Here is a 21,491-nt window from a genome sequence, read left to right as displayed (position 1 = left end):
ATTTCATCTTTCGACCTTTGATTTTGAAAGGAAGTATGATATATAAAGCAGTAGCTCTCACTTTTTCATTATGAAGCTTTCAATATAATTCTTTCTTCCATGCTTTACTAAGCTCAGAGTGAGGTGTAGATGTGGAGGGAGTGGTATATGCTTACAGAGGTAAGAGAGATGGATGGGCCTGCTATGTGGACTGTGTTTCTTAAGAGGTTTACCTGACCTGTAGTCACTCTTCATACATAACCTGAGTTATATTTGTTAACATGCCATGTATGTAGGAAAGAGTTAAGCCCGTAGGTCTGAGTTGTTCAAATCATATACATTTCCAGAAGGGCCTATTTACATAACTGGCCCTTGGCTAATTCCTGAAACTGAACCTTTTGTTAATAACTGATGAGTGTTTTACATGTCTGGAACCTTGAGCCATGTTGTACCAGCTTTTCTAGATTATTTTGTACAAAAAATATGATTATGATGAACACTTGCTTTTCTTCTAGCGGTCTGAAGATTTGGTGACTGAACCTCATAATAAAACCTGTGCTTTTAGAATCAGGAGAGCTTCCCTGGCAAAAAAAAACAAAACTTTATACACGTTGCCAAGGGACTGATTAAGTGTGTCCTATAAACTCCATTGGGAGAAGGCACTTGGAAACTGGCACCGGTATCCTCCAGACTTCACCCAATGCACTTTCATTTTCCTTTATTAATCCTGCTCTGTATCTTTCACTGTAATAAATGAGAGTTGTGGGTGTAACAACTTCTAAACCTTGTAAATCCTCTTATTGAATCATCAAACCTCGGAGTAGTCTTGGGAACTATTAACACACCTTGGGTGCAAATTTTTTTTGAACTTTAGAGTACCTAAGAGGTAGGCAGTCAGCAATCAATAGAAGAATGGTTCTATTAATAAGGAAGATCATCAGGCATCCTTCAAAGCACTTGCAGTTTTTATAATTGTCCACAAAAGACTTGAAAACCATATCAGGATTATAAGCTTGCAAATTGAGATGACATTAGTGTGATTTTAGACAATACAAATTGTTGAATCTATGGCCAATTTTATTCTTTTTGAAGACTTTGGTTGTAACTTTTTCCTTATAAGAATATATTATTAGGCCTTGAGTGATTTTAGAGCTAACAATGCTGTTAGTACAACTTTTTAAAAAGGATGTAGGATTTCAGATGTGTTCAATAGCCTCCTTATATCTTTATAATGATAACAAGCAGGTAACATACTAATCACTTGCCATATGACAATCACTAGTTCTTTGACTTGTATTATCTTGTTTAACCCTCACAGACACCGTGAAAAGCAGTATATGATCATTTTCATTTCATAGATGAGGAAACGAAGCTTAATAGAGTTAACTTGCCCAATATCACATTCTCTAACAAATGGCAGAGCCAAAAATTGACTTAGAGCCCAAGCTTTTGCCACAGAATCATATTCTTCATTACATTACGTCTAAACGCAGATTTACAGACAGTCAGAATTAGCCTTGAAAACCCCTCAAATCACCCAAACAATATATAGTATGCTTGTCAAAAAGTTTAACACAGACAGTTTTTCTCTATCCTTACAACAGATCACTTTTGTTTTTGGTTGAACATATCATGTGCTATTTAAAAATGCACTTTATTATCATCAGCCTTAGCACATCGCAAGCATGCATGCATAAGAGAGATACACAAGACTTGAGTCCAACTAAAGGAATAATAGGTTAATGTCTCCCATCTCAGGGCTCTGGAGAAATGCTCATTGAGCGGAATGGCAGACATTTTGAACTAGTTAAATTGTGCCTTCTCATGTGTACCTTTTTGTAAGTCCCTTGCTTTCTACCTCACTATTTATTTAGCAAATTTTTATTGAGTGCCTAATATATGCCAGGGACTGTTTTATAGAAGTGAACAAAACAAAGTTTGTGTGTTCTGGAATTTGCGTTATAGTGGGGCGGAAGAGGAGGGAAGAGGGAGAGGGAAGGAAGGAGGAAATGAATGAGTGAATTAGTCTGAATGTATATGTATGACAGCTGGTGGTAAGTGCCAAGGGAAGAAAATAATAGGATAGAGAGTGCCAAGGCTTAGAAGGTGGAGTAGTTTCTGTATTTTATATGGCTTGGTCAAAGAGAACCTCTGCAAAAGAAATAAGGAACCAAGCCATATGGATATGTGGAGGAGAATGCTCCAGGCAGAGGGAACAGTAAGTAGGTAGTGAGGTGAGCATACATTTAGATGTTCAAGGAGCAGCAAGGAAGCTAATGTTGGTGGAACAGGATACACAAGTGGGAGGAAGAGGAGTAGGAAATGAGGTCATATCAATAGAATGCAGGGCAGGTGGCGTAGGGCCTCATAAACCAGAGTCAGGATTTTGGAGTATTATGGGAAGCTATTGAAAGGTTTAAATGTGTGAGAGATCACTCTGGCAACTATAGAAAATAGACTATTGGGAGAAAAAAGTGGAAACAAGGAAAAGGTAGGAGGCTATTACTAGAGTCCAGGTAACTGACTTGAACTGGTATGATAGCAATGGTTGAAGGTAATGAAAAGTGGAAAGATTTATATTTTTGAAGGTAGAGCTGACAGGTTTTATTAAGAGGTTGGATGGGGTGTCAGAGAGAAAAATTGAGACTGACCAACTTTTTCGTCCTGAGCAAAATGGCATTCCCATATACTGAGATATTGGAAAAACCAAGGAACATTTTTTTTTTCAGGGTGGAGAGGGGAAAGTCTAGCGTTCAATTTTGTTCGTGTTGATTTGAAATGTGTATTAGATATCAAGTAATTACATCGAGTAGACAGTTGGATGGATGCTGTTTAAAATCATGAATTTAGATGAGGCATAGGTACAGGTAGAGAAAAGATTTCTGGGAACTATACTCTGGGGAACTTTATAATTGTCTGTTATTTTGCTATCTGCTTCTTGACTGAGATTTTTCCCCCCTTTTTCTCTATTGAGCATATATAGGTGAATCTGTTTACGTTGCCTGTATCTATGATATTATCTAATGCACCATACTACTAAAATAGTTTTAAGATGAAATTAAAATAGTAATACAAACACATTATATTTATACATTGCTTTGAACTTTGTAAAGAACTTTTATTTATCAAATGCCTGCTGTGCACCACAAACTGCTAGAGATACTTTCATATATGTTTACCTCATTTGATTTCCCTTTTTTATTTGTATTTTAAATAGAAATGGTGATGGGCCTGTAGAGATACAGCTTTAGAGAAAACATTCTTTTGTATTTGTATGTTCTAAATTTACATAGAAACACAAAATATATTTTAATTAATGAGAGCATATACATAAAAGATGGCAATTGATAGTATATAGTAGAAAGAACACTAGCTATGAGCAAGTGGCTTAGCTCTCTTCTTGGGTCCTGTTTCCCAGTGGTAAAATAATAACAGGGGTCAGTTTGAGAAGGGACACAGTTAAGGGGCTCTCAAACAGTAGATTGGTATTAGTTGTTCTGATTTATGCTTCTATGCCCATGCTATATAATATCATAGCCACATATGTCTATTTAAGTTTAACTTAATTAAAATTAAATAAAATTTAAAAATCAGTTAGTTACTCTGTTGCACTTGCCACATTTCAAGTGTTCAATAACCACATGTGGCTAGTGGACACCATATTGGACAGTGTACCTGTAGAACATTATCATCGCTGTAGAACATTCCATTGGACAGCACTGCCTTATATAACCATTTCTATAACATAACTTTCTTGGGAGAGTGGTTAAATTTGTTTGGTAGAAAGTTCAATTTATGAAACAAGTGGAAATAACAATAATTAAAAAGAATTTGCTCTTTCCAAGGGTAAAAATATAGTATAGCTCATTTTCATAGTATGTGTCTGAATGGTTTATACTTCAAATTTAAATTTAGGAAGCTTTCACCCTACAAATGGTGTAGAACTTGTTTCATTGGAACCTAATTGATAAAATGTTCATGCTGACTGCCCATATATATAACAAATACTTTTAAAATCCAAATACTAATGCAAAAAGTGTTTTTTAAAAATGAAATAATATTTTGGTGTTATTTATGATGGGATATGGTAAAATATTGATTTTTAAATTATTTAACTATTAGAATTAAGAGCAATTTCAGGTCCCTGGATTTGTGGAATAGAAATTCTTTCGAATATTATTTATAATATTATTTGTAAACAGAAAAAGGGAATTCATCGTTGTACAAAATGTAGACTACAGTTTTTGACCTGCAAGGAGAAAATGGATCACAAGACCCAGCATCGGACATTTATAAAGCCTAAAGAGCTAGAAGGATTGCCTCCTGGTACAAAAGTGAGTTTTAAATATGTTGTATTTTAACATTTTGTGTGATAATAGAAATAAATTCCTTCCTGGTTTTATCTACTGAATATAATATTAAAAATTGGCTTCTGATTGTCATTAAGATTTTAATTTTAGGTTTTATCTTATGTTTGGAATGAAAAACTTCTATCCATTCTTTTCTTGGTTGATTGACATGTGCTACAAGATATGATCAGAAAATGCAGTGAATGTTTAAATTATTTTTTAAAATTATTACAGTAAAAGACGCATTGACATTAATCCCCCTCAAAATACTCCTCCTTGCTTCAAACACATTTAGCACATCGTTCTTGCCACTTTCTGAAGCAGTTCTGGAAGTCCTCTTTCATGAGTCTTTAGTTGCACTGTCGTGGCTGTCTTGATATTCTGAATCAATTCAAAGCATTTACCTTTCATGGTCATTTTGACTTTGGGGAAGAGCCAGAAGTCGCATGGTGCCAGATCCGGTGAGGCACACCATGTTTTTAGTTGACAGAAATTGCCATACCAGTAACAGAGCCTTTCAGTTGTGATCAAAACATTTGGTGAATGCTGCCGCCAAGTGCCATCCAACAGAAAGGCAGGGATCTTCAATACGGGAAGTAGCACGTCAAACCTTAGTAACAGTGTGTGACAAGTTTCAGCTTGTTCAGTGCAGTCAGTTGGGTGTGAGCTACGGTTAAGAGAAGGTGCGTTTTAAAGTGTGCCGTAAGTCATCCTCCATCATGACAATGCTCCATGTCACACATTGCTTCTGATATGGCAATTTCTGTCAAACAAAAACATTATGGTGTGTCCTCATCCACCTTATTCACTGGATCTGGCACTGTGGAACTTCGGTTCCTTCCCCAGAGTCAAAATGATTCAGGACATCGAGGCAGCCACAACAGCACAACTATAAAGACACTCCCAAAAGAGGACTTCCAGAACTGCTTTAGAAAGTGGCAGGAATGATGAGATAAGTGTGTTGGAAGTGAGGGGACGTGTTTTGAGGGGGATTAATGGCAATGTGTCTTTTACTGTAATAATTTATTTAAACGTTCACTGTATTGTTTGATCACACCTTGTATATTAGAGCATAATCCTTTGTAGTGAGTGCAACTAGAGAAACTGTAAACTGAGGCAACAGGTTGTTTCAATATTCTATAGGCTGTTTTTGAGCTATTTTTGTTGGCAGCATATGTGTCTGCTTTGGCCGCTAGACTATAAGGTATTTATCTTTGTTTCTCCAGCATCTGTCATAGTGTCTTGAATGCCATAGTTGAAGCTGGTATTTCTCAAAGAAGCAAGTTCTGCTCCTAAATAGCATTGCTGTTTTAAGTGAGCAAACACATCTGGCTGTAAATTTTTTTTTTGTCATTTGCCTTATGTTCATCTGTTTTATTTTATGTAAAATCAACTCTTGACTATCCTCCAGTGGAGGGATGTATAATCCAAAGTGAAATAATCCCCAAACATTTTTATTTGACTTTGAGTACTTACCTTTGAATATATGTCTACTATTTAAATTAACTAAAATAATGCAAAGCAATGCTCTGAAGATAGAGAGTGAAAGAAGCTATCTCCTGCAATCCATTCATTCCATGCTGTGACTAGACATGCAGAACACTAATGGAAGCAGTGCAGTCCTTTCTCATATCTTCCCTTATAAGTAATAATTAGTATGCTACATTATAATATCATTATAATATTAATCATGATTGGTACTATTACTTTAGAATTAAGCTTTCAGTATGCTTTTTCATTCATTTTATTATTTAATCCATGTAGCAATTCAGTGAGGTAGACAAAGCAGGTATCGTTCCCATATTATAGATGAGGCTTAAAGAGGCTAGGTTGTTTACTCAAGGTCACATGGCTAGGGAGGGGTAGTATTGAGATTTAACCTTGGGTCTTTTGACTCCTTTCTATACCAAATCACAAGTGTTACATATGACTTCCTCATTGGCTGCTCCTCAAGTACATGGGGGTAGTATGGACAATTGATTAAAAAGAATGTTTTCCATTACTAGCCAATGGGTATAATTGATCATTTTCTGAATGATAAATTTTATATTACCTCCCTTTAAGGAAATTCTGAATATTATGAAATTATCCATGCTGTATGATGAATTGATGTAACCGCCGCAGTAACCTTTGAAACTATAAATCCTGCCCAGTGAGCCCCCGAAGAGCAAGTCACATTTACTGGAGCTCTGTTTTATACTTACCAAAGAGTAATATAGGCCTTTCCAGAGTTATTATTTCAGGCCTTGAGATTTAAATTTTGACCTCTATATTTGTGAAAGCTACTTAGTTATGTAAGAGCATAAAATAGCTATGGAAGGTGCTACTATCAATACAAAACTATAATATAGTAACCATAAATAAATATTGAGGTAAATTTCATCTAATTGGTATGACCGTTTAGAATAAATGGAAGACTTATCTAAATGTAGCTTACATTTGCCATTTTCTTTTTTTTTTTTTTATTAAAGTTTATTGGGGTGACAATGGTTAGTAAAGTTACGTAGGTTTCAGGTGTACAATTCTATAGTACATCTGTATATCACATTGTGTATTCACTACCCAGAGTCAGTTCTCCTTCCATCCCCATATATTTGCCATTTTCAAAGTAATGATGTTTAACTTTTTGTATTGTAGTGTTTTTTGAAACAGGTTTATTAAGGTATAATTTATACACCATGCTATTCAACTATTAAAAACATACACTTCAGTGTTATTTAGCACATTCACAGAGTTGTACAAACATTACTACAATCCATTTTAGAACATTTTCATCACCCATAAAAATAAACCACATACCCATTGGCAGTCATGTGCCCTATTTCCCCTCCATTGGCTCCAGGCAAACTTTAATCTACTTTCTGTCCCTATGGATTTTCTTATTCTGGACATTTCATATAAATGGAATCATATAACATGTGATCTTTTATGACTAATTTATTTCACTTAGCATAATGTTTTTGAGGTTCATCCATATTGTAGTTTGTATGAGGACCTCCTTCCTTTTTATGGCTGTATCAGTACTCATGTACCAGCACTTATGTATCAGGACTTCATTCTTTTGTGGCTGAATATTATTCCATTGTAGGGATAATACCATATTTTATTTATCCATTCATCAATTGATGGACATTTGGGTTGTTCCCAGTTTTGGGCAATATGAATAATGCTCCTATGAAAATTTATGTGAACATAGTTTTTCATTTCTCGTGGGTGGAATTGCTAGACTCGAACACTTAGGAGTGGAATTGCTGGGTTATATGATTACTCTTACATTTGACATTCTGAGGAACTGTCAAACTGTTTTCCAAAGCTACTGCACCATTGTGCATTCCCACCAGCAATATACAAGGGTTGCAGTTTCTCCAGATCCTTGGCAACACTTGTTATCATCTGCCTTTTTTATTATAGCAATTCTAGTTGGTCTGAAGTGATATCTCATTGGCGTTTTGATTGTATTTCCTTGATAACTAATGATGTTGAGCATCTTTTCATGTGCTTATTGCCCATTTGTATATCTTCTTTGAAAAAATGCTTATTCAGATCACTTTCCCATTTTTAAATTGGGTTATTTGTCTATATTATATTGAGTTGTAAGAGTTCTTTGTATATTCTATATACAAATCCCTTATTAGAGATATGATTTGCATATATTTTCTCTCATTCTGTGCATTATCTTTTCACTTTCTTAATGGTGTCCTCTGAAGCACAAAAGTTTAAATTTTAATGAAGTCCAATTTATCTTTTTTCTTTGGTTGCTTGTGCTTTTGGTATCATATTTAAGAAATTATTGCCTAACCCAAGGTCACGTAGATTTACTCCTATGTTTTTTTCCTAAGACTTCTATAGTTTTAGCACTTATAATTTGGTCTTCGATACATTTTGAGTTAATTTTTGTATCTAGTATGAGATAGGGATTCAAATTAATTCTTTTGCATGTAAATATCCAGTTATCCCAGCACCATTTGTTGATAACATTGTTGTTTCTCCCACTGAATTGTTTTGACATCCTCATCAAAAACCATTGACCATAACGTAAGGACTTGCAGTGATCTTTTTAATATTAGCGTGATGATTAATTTTCTGAAAAATATATATTGCCTTCATTTTTATAGGTTACTATTCGAGCTTCATTTGGATCTCTTCATTCAAAGCCATCAACTGCATCTTCCAGCAATACTCCAAGCACTTCTCTTCAGGTCTCACCTCCAAAGTCTAAAAATACAACTGCTAAAAATCCCACAAAATCTAATGCAAGTAAACCTAAGACACGTAAGGCTCGTACAACTACATCCACTGCAAGTAAACCTAATGCAAGTAAGCAAGGTAAACGTACATCTAAATGCAAAGCAAAAACCTCTTGCAAGCAAAAGAAACAACGCAACAGAAAGAACAAAATCAGCATAGCTTTGAAGAACTTAAGGTAATATCTTTTATTCCTGATTTACAATGTCAATTTAATATTAAATATTAAAGGTTTATTTTAATATAACTTACAGTATCAAAGAACTCCCTTGCACATTTACATGATAATCACTTTTCTGGCATAAAGGCCAAGCCGATAGTAAAAAGGTACTTTTCACAACTACTGGTCAGAACTTGAATTATTGTGTTTATTGTATAATTGTCATCTTTTACACTGATCTTATATTTTGTGTTTATATCTTGTGATAGTTGAATTGGTTAATATGATCCTTTCTATTCCAGGGAAAGGTTAACTGTTAGATTTTTTTTACACTTAATCCTAGCTTGTTTTTTCAGAGCAGATTTTCAAATGATTCCTCTATTTAAAGATGTTAACTTAAACACCTTAGCTTCAATTAATAAAATGTTAATAAGGTTTTACCTTATTATTTTTGTTTTACAATATATTTTTATCGTTCTTTTCTGTCTCCATAAGGTGTCGTCGAGGAGTTCACAAGTGCATTGAGTGTCATTCCAAAATAAAAGATTTTGCAAGTCACTTTTCAATATATATCCACTGTAATTTTTGTAAATACAACACTAACTGTAACAAAGCCTTTATAAATCATATGGTGAGGTGAGTTAAACATGTACACTTACAATCAAAACTGCCATTCAAGATTTTTTTAAAACAAATTTCTCCTATTAGAAGCTTTTTGTCACATTAAGGAGCTAAAAGAATCTAACAATAGGGAACTCCTAGGATATTACCCAGTACTATTTTCCAGCATAATAAATCATGAAATTAGTGGGATTTTTTTTTTAACTTTGACTAATGAAAATAGGTTTGCTAGGGAAAATTGTGTTTCTGAGTCTTTCAAAAAGTGGTTACCACCAAACATTAAATGATTTCAAAATATTTATCAAATACATGTAACCACATGAGCAGTCACTTTGAGAGACTCCAGATTGTCAAAGATGCTAAGAACACTGGTGCTCACATATGCACATACTCTGTCTCTCTCTCTCTGTGTCCCTCTCTCCCTCTCTCCCTCCCTCCCTCTTTCCCTCCCCCCCCCACCCCTTGTCTTTCAAGCCATCCATCTTTGCATTCATTCAATGAAATAGGAAATGAGGGACTATAGGGATATTCCAGTCATGAGGCTACTGTTGGAATTTCTTTTCATACATCAATTTACATTATTTGAGCACATACCATATACTTTATGCTAGTGAAAGACTTTAGAGCCCACCTTATTTTCATTTGGACCTCATTTGTAGCACTTCCTTCAGGATGGATTTTTTTTAATAGATAAAAATTGTTCAGATATAAATCTGCTACGTTGATTCTACAAATTAAGGTAGGACCATTTATTTTTAGTCAGAAATTAGGTAAAACCAATAAACGTGGTTTTCTGGAAAAGCATAACAAGACGTCTGTGTTACTTTCTCTGGTCTTAGATAGCTACCACTTTCAAGGATTTGCCCACATTTTTTTATGGCTTTGGCACTTGGCTTACAGAGTTTTATTTTGTTTTGTTTTTTGTTTTTTAGTTTAGTTATTTTTTTCCCCTTGATGATCAGCCTGACCTCATGGTATCTTGACTTCTTTAATTCCAGCACTTTACATCCACGTCTGACATGTTGTACCCCCTTCTTTACCACCATCCCATTTTACCTCATCATATACAATGTTTATTCATTTTGAATTCTCATTACTCCACAACTTTCAGAGTCTTGACCCCTCTGTCTGTAGTCAGCAGCACCAATCCAGCTTTATAGTTAGCCTCACCCTCAAGGTCATCTGTTTTGAATGTTGTTTTGCTTTTGTCCTGTAACCCTTTACATCTTTAGTCATGCTTAACCGTGCTATCCTTGAATTTCTTGTCCTTTTTGATCTGTCTCTGTGCTCAGTTCTAGACTACCAAACTGTGCTTGATTTAATCAGCTCTTAATTCATGATGCTTAACTTTAATTTGATACTCTTTTTAAATATACCTCTTTCTTTTTATCTACAAGATCTGTTTAGAGTGGCCGGTTAGCTCAGTTGGTTAGAGCACAGTGCTCTTAACAACAAGATTGCTGGTTTGATCCCCACATGGGCTACTGTGAGCTGTGCCCTCCACAACTAGATTGAAACAACTACTTCACGGGTCCTGGAAAAACACATTTAAATTAATAAAAGTTGGGGTTTTTTTGTTTGTTTTTGTTTTTGTTTTTTTAAAGATCTGTTTAAATCCTTTTCAGTACCCTCAAGATTTTATTCTAGTCCTTCAGTTGTTAGCCTTGCCTACTACTTACTTAGAGGTCATCCTTCTCATTTTTCCCAAGGTTAACTTTTTTCTACCTCAAGTGTTTTCCCTTCACCCAGGCTTTTTTTTTTAAGATGAGGCAGATTTGCTTTTTTTTTTTACTTTGCATATTTTCCTTTTATTGATAACATTTGTAAAGAATATCCTTTACTATCTTATTTGTTATTTCTTTCACCTCCATCTATCAGTTAAAGCTGCCCCTTTAACCAGTTTCAGTTATGTCCTAATTACTAAATGCACTCAGTATTTTTCATTCTTACTCTTCTGACTTCTTTAGAGTATTTGATAGTTTTGATCACTCGCTTTTGAAACTCTTCTCAACTTCTCTTCAACTGTTACCACCATTTTTTTAAACTTCCTTTTTTGTCTACTCCTATATTTCATTGCCTTTTCTTCAACGCATCTGGCCTCTTTACATTTCCTGTCTTGGTACCTTAACCACTCTCAGAGTTTTATCTTTTGCCTTTCAACTATAAATCCTCCAATTTCAATGCTGAGTTTTCCTGAGATCCAACTTTTCATCTTTAACTATTTGAAAATTTTCACCTTTAACTCACTGGCATCTATAAAGAACACAAACAAGTCAAAAACATTGTGTAAGATCCAAATTACTATCACCCAATACCCTTTAAGCTCAGTCTTAAGGCGTCATTTGCATGATCATGGAGCGTCAGCAAGAAATAATATACTTTTAAGTTTCAGAGGCCTGTGTACTTCTCTTGATCTGCCACCATTCATCATGGCCTCCTGAAAGTCCACCTTCTGCAATTCTGCCTCCCAACTACTGCAGTGGTTCTGCACCCATATCTCAGTGGCTCTAAACTAGGCCCCAGCTAACCTTTCTCTCAGTATACTTCTGGGAAGAATGTTGGTCTCTTATTCTGTGCCGAACACATGGCTGCCACAACAGGGCTTAAATTCTGTCCCTAATTAATAAAAGTTTAAATTGGAAAATAGTGTTGGTGTTTATAAACCCCATGGGTCATTCTGTCCTCCCCTTTCCCATCTTCCATGGGCTCCTGAACTGTCTTATAGGACCTCCAGCCCCATTTTATCCCAAAATATTCCCAGTTGGCCCTAGGCTTTCTTCATAACCTTTTTCCTGATTTCCAGTGAGCCTCAGCCCTGCACTGCAGTGTTATTACACACTGAGTGCTTAACTCATCATTAGCCTCATATAGAACTGACTTCCACTTCTACTCTTCAAAAGACCTTGTAGGTCTCTCTGCATTTCCCCTACTTCTATGGTACCTTGTTTTCCTTGTTGCCTCAGGTACCTCCCCCCTGAATGGTACCACCCTCACTCTGACCCAGTTTGGATTTTTGTCATACGCATGAACTCTGTATGTACAGAAACCTCATTTGATGGTTGACTACCTTTATTCCTAGTCCATACCAACTCTAATCAAAATTCAGGTCCCCCAAATTAATTAAACTTCCCCAATGTATAGTTTATCCCACATTCAATATCTAGTGGATCTTCCTTATTCTTTGTTATAACCCTCAGAATAACACTCTCCTTCCCTCTCAGTTTACGTTCTTCCATGAAGTATCTGATTATCATAGCCACTCATAGGAATCATTCCTTTCTTTGAGTTCTGTACCATTCAGATCTATTACTTCATACTAAATACATGTCTGTCTTATTTACCTGAGAGAACAGTTATTTGTATTCACCATGACACTTACTCTGGGGTATTTTCTTTGGATTATGACTAGTCAGAATCTTTTCCCATGCGTACATGGTATGCTTGTGATAGTTGCCTTGTGTCTAAGGGCAACTGATGACCTGGTGTGTTGATTGGTTTGTCAGTACAAACTAGAGCTAGTTCTTCCCGAACTTTAGCTTGTATAATAATCACCTGAAAAACGTGTTGAAACTGATTTCTGGACCCTACTGTCAGAGATTAATTCAGTAGGTCTGGAGTGGAACCTGAGATTTTGTATTTATAATAAGCTCCCTGGTGATGCAGAAACTGCTGGTCCATAGACCACACTTTGGGTAATACTACTGTGTTACGCCAATCCTGCCTGGCTTTCTAACACAGGAAAGTTTTCCTTATCAGTTTGAAAGGGGATATAGAAGTTTCTACCATTCACTGCAAAACTTGGTCAGTGGTTTTCTGTTCTACGTGTAGAGGAAGTATTGTTTTAACTCCCGAGCTCTGCTTCTTTTAATTCGCTTTAATTTAATTCCTAGTAATTGCAAAATATTCTTTAAATGTTTCACATTACTGATGGCCCAAGTAGCATTTACTTTGAGGATCATTCAGATTCTTTCCACTCACTAAGTATATTAAGATTAGAAAGTGATAATTATTATTCATAACAATGTATATTATAGCCAAATATATTATTAGCAGTTACCTTTTAGATTGTTTTCAACTCTTAATTGAAAATTTTAATTTGATACTCTGCATTTTTAACTCTGAGGGGTTTTTTATATAATGGTGATGTACTGATAATTTAAGAATATTCTCAGGGAAATATGTTGTTAGAAAATACACAGGTAAAGTGAAATGTAAGATAAAAATCTTGAATTAAACAGATGGCTAATAGAATTTTATAATTTAGATCAGGATCTTTTATTCAAAACTAAGAAACTAAGCATAAACTTGAAATGTGGTCAAAATTAATATGACTTAATCATATAATACATCTCATTTGTCTCTTATCTCTTCAGCTCTCATAGCAACCATCCAAGTAAACGGTTTTATATTTTTAAGAAGCATTGTGGAACTCTCAGGTAACTAGTTTATCTTTTTCCATTCTCTCTATTGAAAAATAACTTTTTTTAACTAGGGTGGAGTGCCTACTTTGCAAAATGAAATGATTGCTACTGGACATAATAGCATTCTAGTCATTATATCCTTAGATCAAAAAGGGTATAACCCACATTCTCTGGCTGAACTTTGTTTTAGTGGTGTTGGTCATTAAGATGAAACTTCCATGGATTTGCTTTTAAAAAAATAAAAAATGAGTCTCTCCAACAGTATTTGAGTATTCAAAAGATGTTTAACAAACAAAGCAGAAACACTCATAGATACAGAGAACAAACTGATGGTTGCCAGAGGGAATGGGTTTAGGGAGCTGGTGAAAAAGGTGAAGGGATTAAGAAATGTAAATTAGTACTTACAAAATAGTCACAGGGATGTAAAGTACAGCATAGAGAATATAGTCAACAGTATTGAAAGAAAAAAGAAGTTATATAAAATATAGTTCAAAAAAGAACCATTTAAGGTACCTAGTAAAGTGACTAACGTTTTTTTGGTTTTGATCAATATATAGCTTCATAATTTGTAAGGTGTTTTTTTTAATAAAGAAAAGTACACAACTTGTTTACTGAAGGAATTGTTGATGAACATTTCTAAAGCTACTGATAATTAACATTGGTTATATCACACACACTTAGCTCAGAATCCACTATGCATCGTTTCTTCACATTCTTCTGATTACTTTTGATTCTGTTTTCCTTTGTTTAATTATTTAGCTCATGTTGTCATTGCTATTTGAAATATTAGTGTCAGGATCTTTGTAGCACCATGCTAAGACATGGGCTTAAGTTGAGCCAATACTAGTTCCGATTCTTTGGGTTAGTGGAAAAGTGGAAAAGGGGATATGTCTCAGGACCTTTGGGTTTATTATTGCTTCTGCCTCATTTGCTCTTCCCCAGATATTTATCTGCATGGCTAGTTCCATCACCTCCTTCAGGTTTCTACTCCAGTGAGTGAAGCTTTCCTTGACCACTCTATTTAAAATAGTATTTTTCCCCCTGGGCCCCACCCCAGCACTCCCTATCTCCTTTTCTTGCTTTATTTTTCTTCATGGCCGCTTTTTACTATCTGACATATATATTTCACCCTTTTTTGTATTTTAGTCTGTCTTCTCACTAGAATGTGTGTGATTCAGATATTTGTCAATGCCAGATGTTTGCTGGGCATCAAATAGTGCCTTACATATGGTAGGCACTCCATAAATATTTGTTGTGTAAATTAATGTTGAAAATGTCATATGTGGATGATATTAGACCAACAGCTCATAAGCAGAGGGAAGTTTGATTACATTTTAAAAACATATTAGTGCTATTTTTTTAAATATTACTAAATTCAAGGAATTAGAGAAGAGTGAGCTATATTAGGTATTACCTTTACTGAAAATTTTTATAAGAATGAAAATGGATTTATATAATTTGAGACTTTAATTTGATTTTTTTTATTATATTAGTTTCACGTGTACAAAACAACATGATGATTAGACATTTACACCCCTCACAAAGTGATTTTTTTACCTGTTGTCAAGCTCAGTTGCGGGCTTGGTTCCTAAATTAATTGTATGTCTTTAAAGATAAATTCTTTTTCTCAACTTAGGTAGGTCTCAAATTTAAGTAGAAAATTAGTTAATTTCTGTGTGTAGTATTTATAATTCTACAGGACAATAAATTTTGTAATTGCTGTTTTGTTAAAATACAGTGTTCATTCTTTAGCTATTTATTGTGTACCTATCATGTATAACACAATGTAGCAGGTCCTGTAAAGATGAGAGTGATGAAGATGTCATGGTACCAACCTTCAAGGAATTCACAATTTATGATAAGGTGTGAACATAAATAATTACAGTAATATAAAGAGGTTTGTAACAAGTGCCATGAGAGTTACTGGTTTCAAAGGGAGGATCGGTTTCTATTTATAAGAAGAGGCACAAAAAAAAAAAAAAAAAGAAGAGGCACAGCGGCGTTCTAGCTGGAAGAAATAAAAATGTAGAAAGGCAAAAAGCAGAAGGCATGCACAATGAATAACTAGTAGTACATTTTGGATAGAGCATGAAGTTCATATAACATAGTGCTGAGATCAAAGTCTGGGGGGATAATTTTGAGCTTTGATCCAAATTGTGGCATCTTTGAAAAAGTCTAGGGAATTTGGACTTAATTTTAATTTGAGAACATTGGGGAAACCATTGATGTTTTGTGCAGAATCAAGAGTACTAAAGAAAGATCTGTTTGGAGGCATACCGTGTTTCCCCGAAAATAAGACCTATCCCGAAAATAAACCCTAGTTAAGATCATCAGCCAGAGGGACACATTTAGTACATTAAGACGATGTTCCAGAAGAAGATGACATTACCGTATTTGAATAAATATAGATTGTTGTACATGAAAAAATAAGACATCCCCTGAAAATATGCCCTAATGCATCTTTTGGAGCAAAAATTAATATAAGACCTGGTCATACTTTCAGGGAAATAACGATATAAGACGCGGTCTTATTTTCGGGGAAACACGGTATACAAGGTGAGCTGTAGCTGTATGAGGCACATAGACTGGTTAAGACTATTGTGGTAGTTAAGAGTGATTTAATAAGAACTTGGGTTAAGGTGGTGAGGTGGTATTACATCATGTTTAAGAACATGGGCTCTGGAATTCAAACCCCGTCCTGGCCTTGGTAGGTTACTAAACCTGACCCTGTCCTCTAAAAAAAAAGTTGTAATTATCACACCTACCTCTTTAGGTTGTTATATGAGGTTTACATTAAATGATATGTCTAAAACCTTCAGCTTGACACAGTAAGTGCTAAATAAATTGTTAGTATTATAAAATGTCTGAAATAATTGACTTTTAAGAAAAAGAGTCAAAAAGATGAGTGCAATGAGCCCTTGTGTTGGGGATATGGCATCATAAGAGAGACCTTTTCAGAAGGAGTGATTTTCGAGAGTGGGGAAGAAAGCACACAACTTCAGTTTCATGAAGGTCATTTTGAATATGCTGGCGTGACAGCCAGATGTAAATACACAACAAATAGTTACAAATGGAGCTGCAGGGGAAAAGTCAGTCGAAGGTATAGTACTGGTTTTTATTCTACACAGGTGAAATACTTTAAAGTATTTAAGTTTAAAATGAACTGCAAAAGTATATTTGTGCTGTGTTAATAAGCTGATAATAATAATTACATTATCTTAATGATTTCTTTTTAAAGCCTTCCCATTTCTTTTCTGACTTTATCATCACTTAAATAAGATTTTAGATTGTAGACTCCAGAACTTTTTTCATCTCCAGTGAACTTTTGGTTCATTCTTGTGTCCATAGCACCTAGTCGTACACAGTGTATAAAGAAGGTCCTCAGCAAATGTATATTGAATGAATGAATGTTATATTCCTGCTTTGCAGATGGGCAAAGGCACGGAAAGATTGTGCCTTGCATAAGTTATACAAGTTTTTAGTGGAGCCACAACTGCGCCTTAGGTCTCTTGACTCCTAGCTTTAGCAACTGGTATTAGAGGGAACAGTTTATAAAGCACTAAATGTTAGCATAATTTAGGCATGGCTATGACATTTTCTAAAGTACCATTTTAGATATATCAGGTTTATATAACAAAATTGAAAAGTGATGGTCATGATCCATAAAATGCAAATCAAGAGTTATTACATGGAAAAAATAATTTTTGAATTTGTATTAGGTTGGTGCAAAAGTAATTGTGGTTTTTGCAATTTTTAAACTTTTAAACAACTATTATTTTTGCACCAACCTAATATGTTGATTTTCATAAAAGATAAAAACCTTTTCTTTCTGTCTTTTTTTTCCCCCATAGGGACATTACTCTAGTGTGCCTTAAGTGTGATTTCTTAACTGATTCTTCTGGTTTGGATCGTATGGCTAAACACTTAAGTCAACGTAAAACTCATACTTGCCAAGTTATAATAGAGAATGGTACGTATGTATAATAGTGTTACTTTGAATTTCTGATACTTATTCCAGTATTTTTGATCAGCCGCAATATGGGCTCATAATTGTATTAGATTTATAGTCTCACTCATCATATATGCTATTTTAAATGTAAAACTCTTTTTCTAATTTCAGTTCCCAAAAGTACCTCAACTTCTGAACCCACTTCTGAGTAAGTTTAATCTTCATCCAGTGCATTGTTCTTTGATGGATTTTAGCACTGTTGCATATTTTTAATGTATCATTAATAGAAATGAAAAATATTAAAGATTTTGTTTCTGTTTTTGTTTTTAAAGCTGCTTGTTGAAATAGATTCCTGCTCTATGGAACTCATGCAACCTGGTGCAAGACAAGTTGGAATATCCTAAGTTCAAAGTTCTGAAGTGTTTTCTAATACAGAGGCAGTTTCCTAAGTTCAAAGTTCTGAAGTGTTTTCTCACACAAAAAGGTTAAATAGCCAAGTTCATGACACTAGCTCTCATTATTCAGCTCTTTTCAGCTTTCACATGGCACTAGATTCTTATTCCACCTTATCTTTGTGTCAGGTTAACAAAACTTAACATGGTTTTTTTCTCCAGTTGGCTTTTCTCCAAAAATAACTTTTGTTTGCTATGGTCTTTTCTGCTTTGCTTAAAATAATTTGTGTTTTTCTCTGCTGTACTTGCCTTCAGAATATTGCATTCCAAACGTTATGGCTATTCATCTTTTTTGGTCTTTTATTTGGTTTCCTAGTTAATTTCTGTAAGTCTTACAAGTTTAGGTCATATAGCTATCTTACTTCTCATTCCTTGTCTGTCATTGTTCTATTCTTCATATTTTTCAGATGCAGAAGTAACACAGAAATTTCAAAAAATGTCCAGGGTACTCCTGGTCAGTGTCCCCCTTCGTTGGACACAACTGATGCCTGTACTCTCTTTCCAAGGAATGTGAATTATTTGACTGTAAGATCTCCACTAGTTTGTGGCCTTAGGAAATCATGTATTTTGGAGAGTCCCTTCCTACATGACTGGTCTCCCATAAGGCTAATGCTAATTTGACCAGAAGTGACCTCAAGGCCCAACAAATTGAGCACAACTTCCCACTGAGGGCTTTGGTTCTTGTTTTAAGCTTATGGGTCGATTCTGACCAAGAAAAGCCCATCAAATCAGTGCTTTATCACCCAAGTTGAAGTTTAATCATTTTGGCTGCTGTCCTTTAGACTTCCTCTAGCATGCATGCAGTCCAAGGAATATAAAAACTGGCTACGTAGGGAACCATGGTTACTTTCATGATCTTAGAAAATAAATTTCTAAAATTACACTTCCAAAGTTACAGTTATTTGTACTGTTATTTGACATTTTATCCATTAACCCTAGGAGTTTTCAGCAATACCAATATTTTAAAAAGTGTTTAATTTTATCTTGGTTTTATGTTCTTCACCAAATTTGTTGATGTCTGTTTTGTTATATCCACTTTTATCTCTTTTCTTTAAAGTTTTTGTTTTGTTAAGAACTCCAAAAAATTCCTTAGAACTCTCTGCAGATTTCGTGTAGCTACTGCTTGGTGGCATCTTAATTTGGCAATTATTCAGACCACTGGACATTATTACATCCTCTATTCATCTTGAGACTGTTAATAACATTATCTTAGTGATTGTGAGTTCAAAGACATAAAGAATTGGCAAAAAAAAAAACAACAACACACTTCTGCAGACCTCAAAACAAGTTTTAAAATGACATTTCTGTACATCTAATACATAATATCTTCTTAGCCATTAATGTAATTCCTTTGGATAAAGATAATATATTCAAAAATATTGGGACCAAATAATGCACTTGTTTCTTGCCCATATATATAGATGTATATATTTTTTTTTTAATTTTGCGTTTGTTTATTTTGGTTACATTGAATGTAGGTTTGCTGAACAGTTTTGATGTTACTTATTTTTTTAATAAAATTTGTATTGTTAACGTGCCTCAGAAATTATTTTCTAACAAATAACTTTATATAAAAGCTGTAGATTTTATCATATAACTAGGAACACTGCTTTACTTCTTACATGGAAGCGTTATTAATGGGCCTGCAGACTGAGAGCTTCATCTACAAAGTACATCTTGCAATTTTTCCTCCAGTGCAGTTAAAATTTCACTATTTATATATACTTGACTAATTTCTTGAACTTTAAAGGCTGGCAAGAGTCCCTTTGTGATCTTAATTACCATGAAGGTGGACAGGCTCTGAAGTTGTTCGAGTCAGTCATGAGTGGTTATTTCCCTCTTAACATCAGAACTTCTTGAATTGTACTTTGAAACTGTCTTAGTCCATTTGGGCTACTATAACAAAATGCCATAGACTGGATGGCGTATAAACAATAGAAATTTATTTCTCACAATTCTGGAATCTGGGAAGTGCATGATCAAGGTACTGGTAGAGTCAGTGTCTGTTGACAAACTGTAATCATCTTGCTGTGTCCTTACATAGTAGAAGGAATGAGACAGTTCTATGGGGTCTATTTTATAAGGGCACTAATCCCATTTGTGAGGGCTCCACCCTCATGACCTAATCATCTCCCAAAGACCCCACCTGCAAATACCATTACATTGGGGGTTAAGTTTCAGCATATGAATTGGGGAGAGCACAAATACTCAGCTTATAACAGAAACAAATTGAGAGCCAGTTTCAATGACCACTTGTTACATAGTCTACTTCTTGCAATTCATAGTCAGAAGAGTTGAATCCATTAGTTTTAATTTTCTAGACTGATTTCTTCTATAAATGATTTCACAAAAATCTTCAAAAGTGGCGTGTTTCTTAACACGTTGCATATGGATCATGAGAATCTTCATAAGGGATTTAAACCCCGCCGTACGCAACATGTTAATAATGGGCTTGGTGATATACTACTGTTTATTTCCATATCTGTCTCTAAGATGTTTTTTCATGCACCATTTTTCTACCCACTTTTTTTTGTTTACTTTCCAAAAATTGAGGCAAAAATATATAACATGAAATTTGCCACTTTAAGGCCACCAACTGAATGGGAGAAGATTTTTGCAAACAGTGCCTCCGATAAGGGGCTAGTATCTAGAATATACAAGGAACTCATGCAACTCAACAACAAAAAAACAACGCAATTGAAAAATGGGCAGAGGACTTGAAGAGACATTTCTCCAAAGAGGACATACAAATGGCAAATAGACATATGAAAAAATGCTCAACATCACTAATCATCAGAGAAATGCAAATCAAAACCACAGTGAGATATCACCTCACCCCAGTCAGAATGGCTATCATCAACAAGACAAATAGTAACAAATGTTGGAGAGGCTGTGGAGAAAAAGGAACCCTCATACACTGTTGGTGGGAATGCAGACTGGTGCAGCCGTTATGGAAGGCAGTGTGGAGGTTCCTCAAAAAATTACGAGTAGAATTGCCATATGACCCAGCAATCCCTCTCCTGGGTATCTACCCAAAAAATCTGAAAACATTTATCCATAAAGACACGTGTGCTCCAATGTTCATTGCAGCTTTGTTTACAGTGGCCAAGACATGGAAACAACCAAAATGTCCTTCGATAGATGAATGGATAAAGAAGTCGTGGTATATATACACAATGGAATACTATTCGGCGGTAAGAAAATATGATATAGGAACATTTGTGACAACATGGATGGATCTTGAGAGAGTAATGCTGAGCGAAACAAGTCAGACAGAAAAAGCAGAGAACCATGTGATTTCACTGATATGTGGTA

At 34.9% G+C, this 21,491-nt stretch overlaps 1 protein-coding gene across 4 annotated transcripts in view; it reads left to right on the top strand.

The window, feature by feature from the left end:
* The window catches only part of ZNF280C (zinc finger protein 280C), a 63,712-nt gene extending 44,003 nt beyond the window's left edge, over positions 1–19,709 (top strand). For 2 of the 4 annotated variants that reach the window (XM_074323340.1, XM_074323338.1), the window contains 7 exons: positions 4,182–4,313; positions 8,444–8,751; positions 9,229–9,369; positions 13,728–13,790; positions 17,627–17,745; positions 17,896–17,932; positions 18,057–18,210. In XM_074323340.1, coding sequence (XP_074179441.1) covers positions 4,182–4,313; positions 8,444–8,751; positions 9,229–9,369; positions 13,728–13,790; positions 17,627–17,745; positions 17,896–17,932; positions 18,057–18,072 — 816 coding nt within the window. In that variant the 3' untranslated portion in view covers positions 18,073–18,210. Of the gene's footprint in view, positions 1–4,181; positions 4,314–8,443; positions 8,752–9,228; positions 9,370–13,727; positions 13,791–17,626; positions 17,746–17,895; positions 17,933–18,056 lie in introns of all 4 variants that reach the window. The other 2 variants (XM_019717007.2, XM_074323339.1) reach the window with 2 other exon arrangements.
* The last annotated feature ends 1,782 nt before the right edge of the window (positions 19,710–21,491 follow it).

The sequence above is a fragment of the Rhinolophus sinicus genome, chromosome X (assembly GCF_036562045.2).
Source record: "Rhinolophus sinicus isolate RSC01 chromosome X, ASM3656204v1, whole genome shotgun sequence".
Lineage (NCBI taxonomy): Eukaryota > Metazoa > Chordata > Mammalia > Chiroptera > Rhinolophidae > Rhinolophus > Rhinolophus sinicus.
Note: the sequence above shows the minus strand (reverse complement) of the source record. Positions and strands in the feature narration are given on the sequence as shown.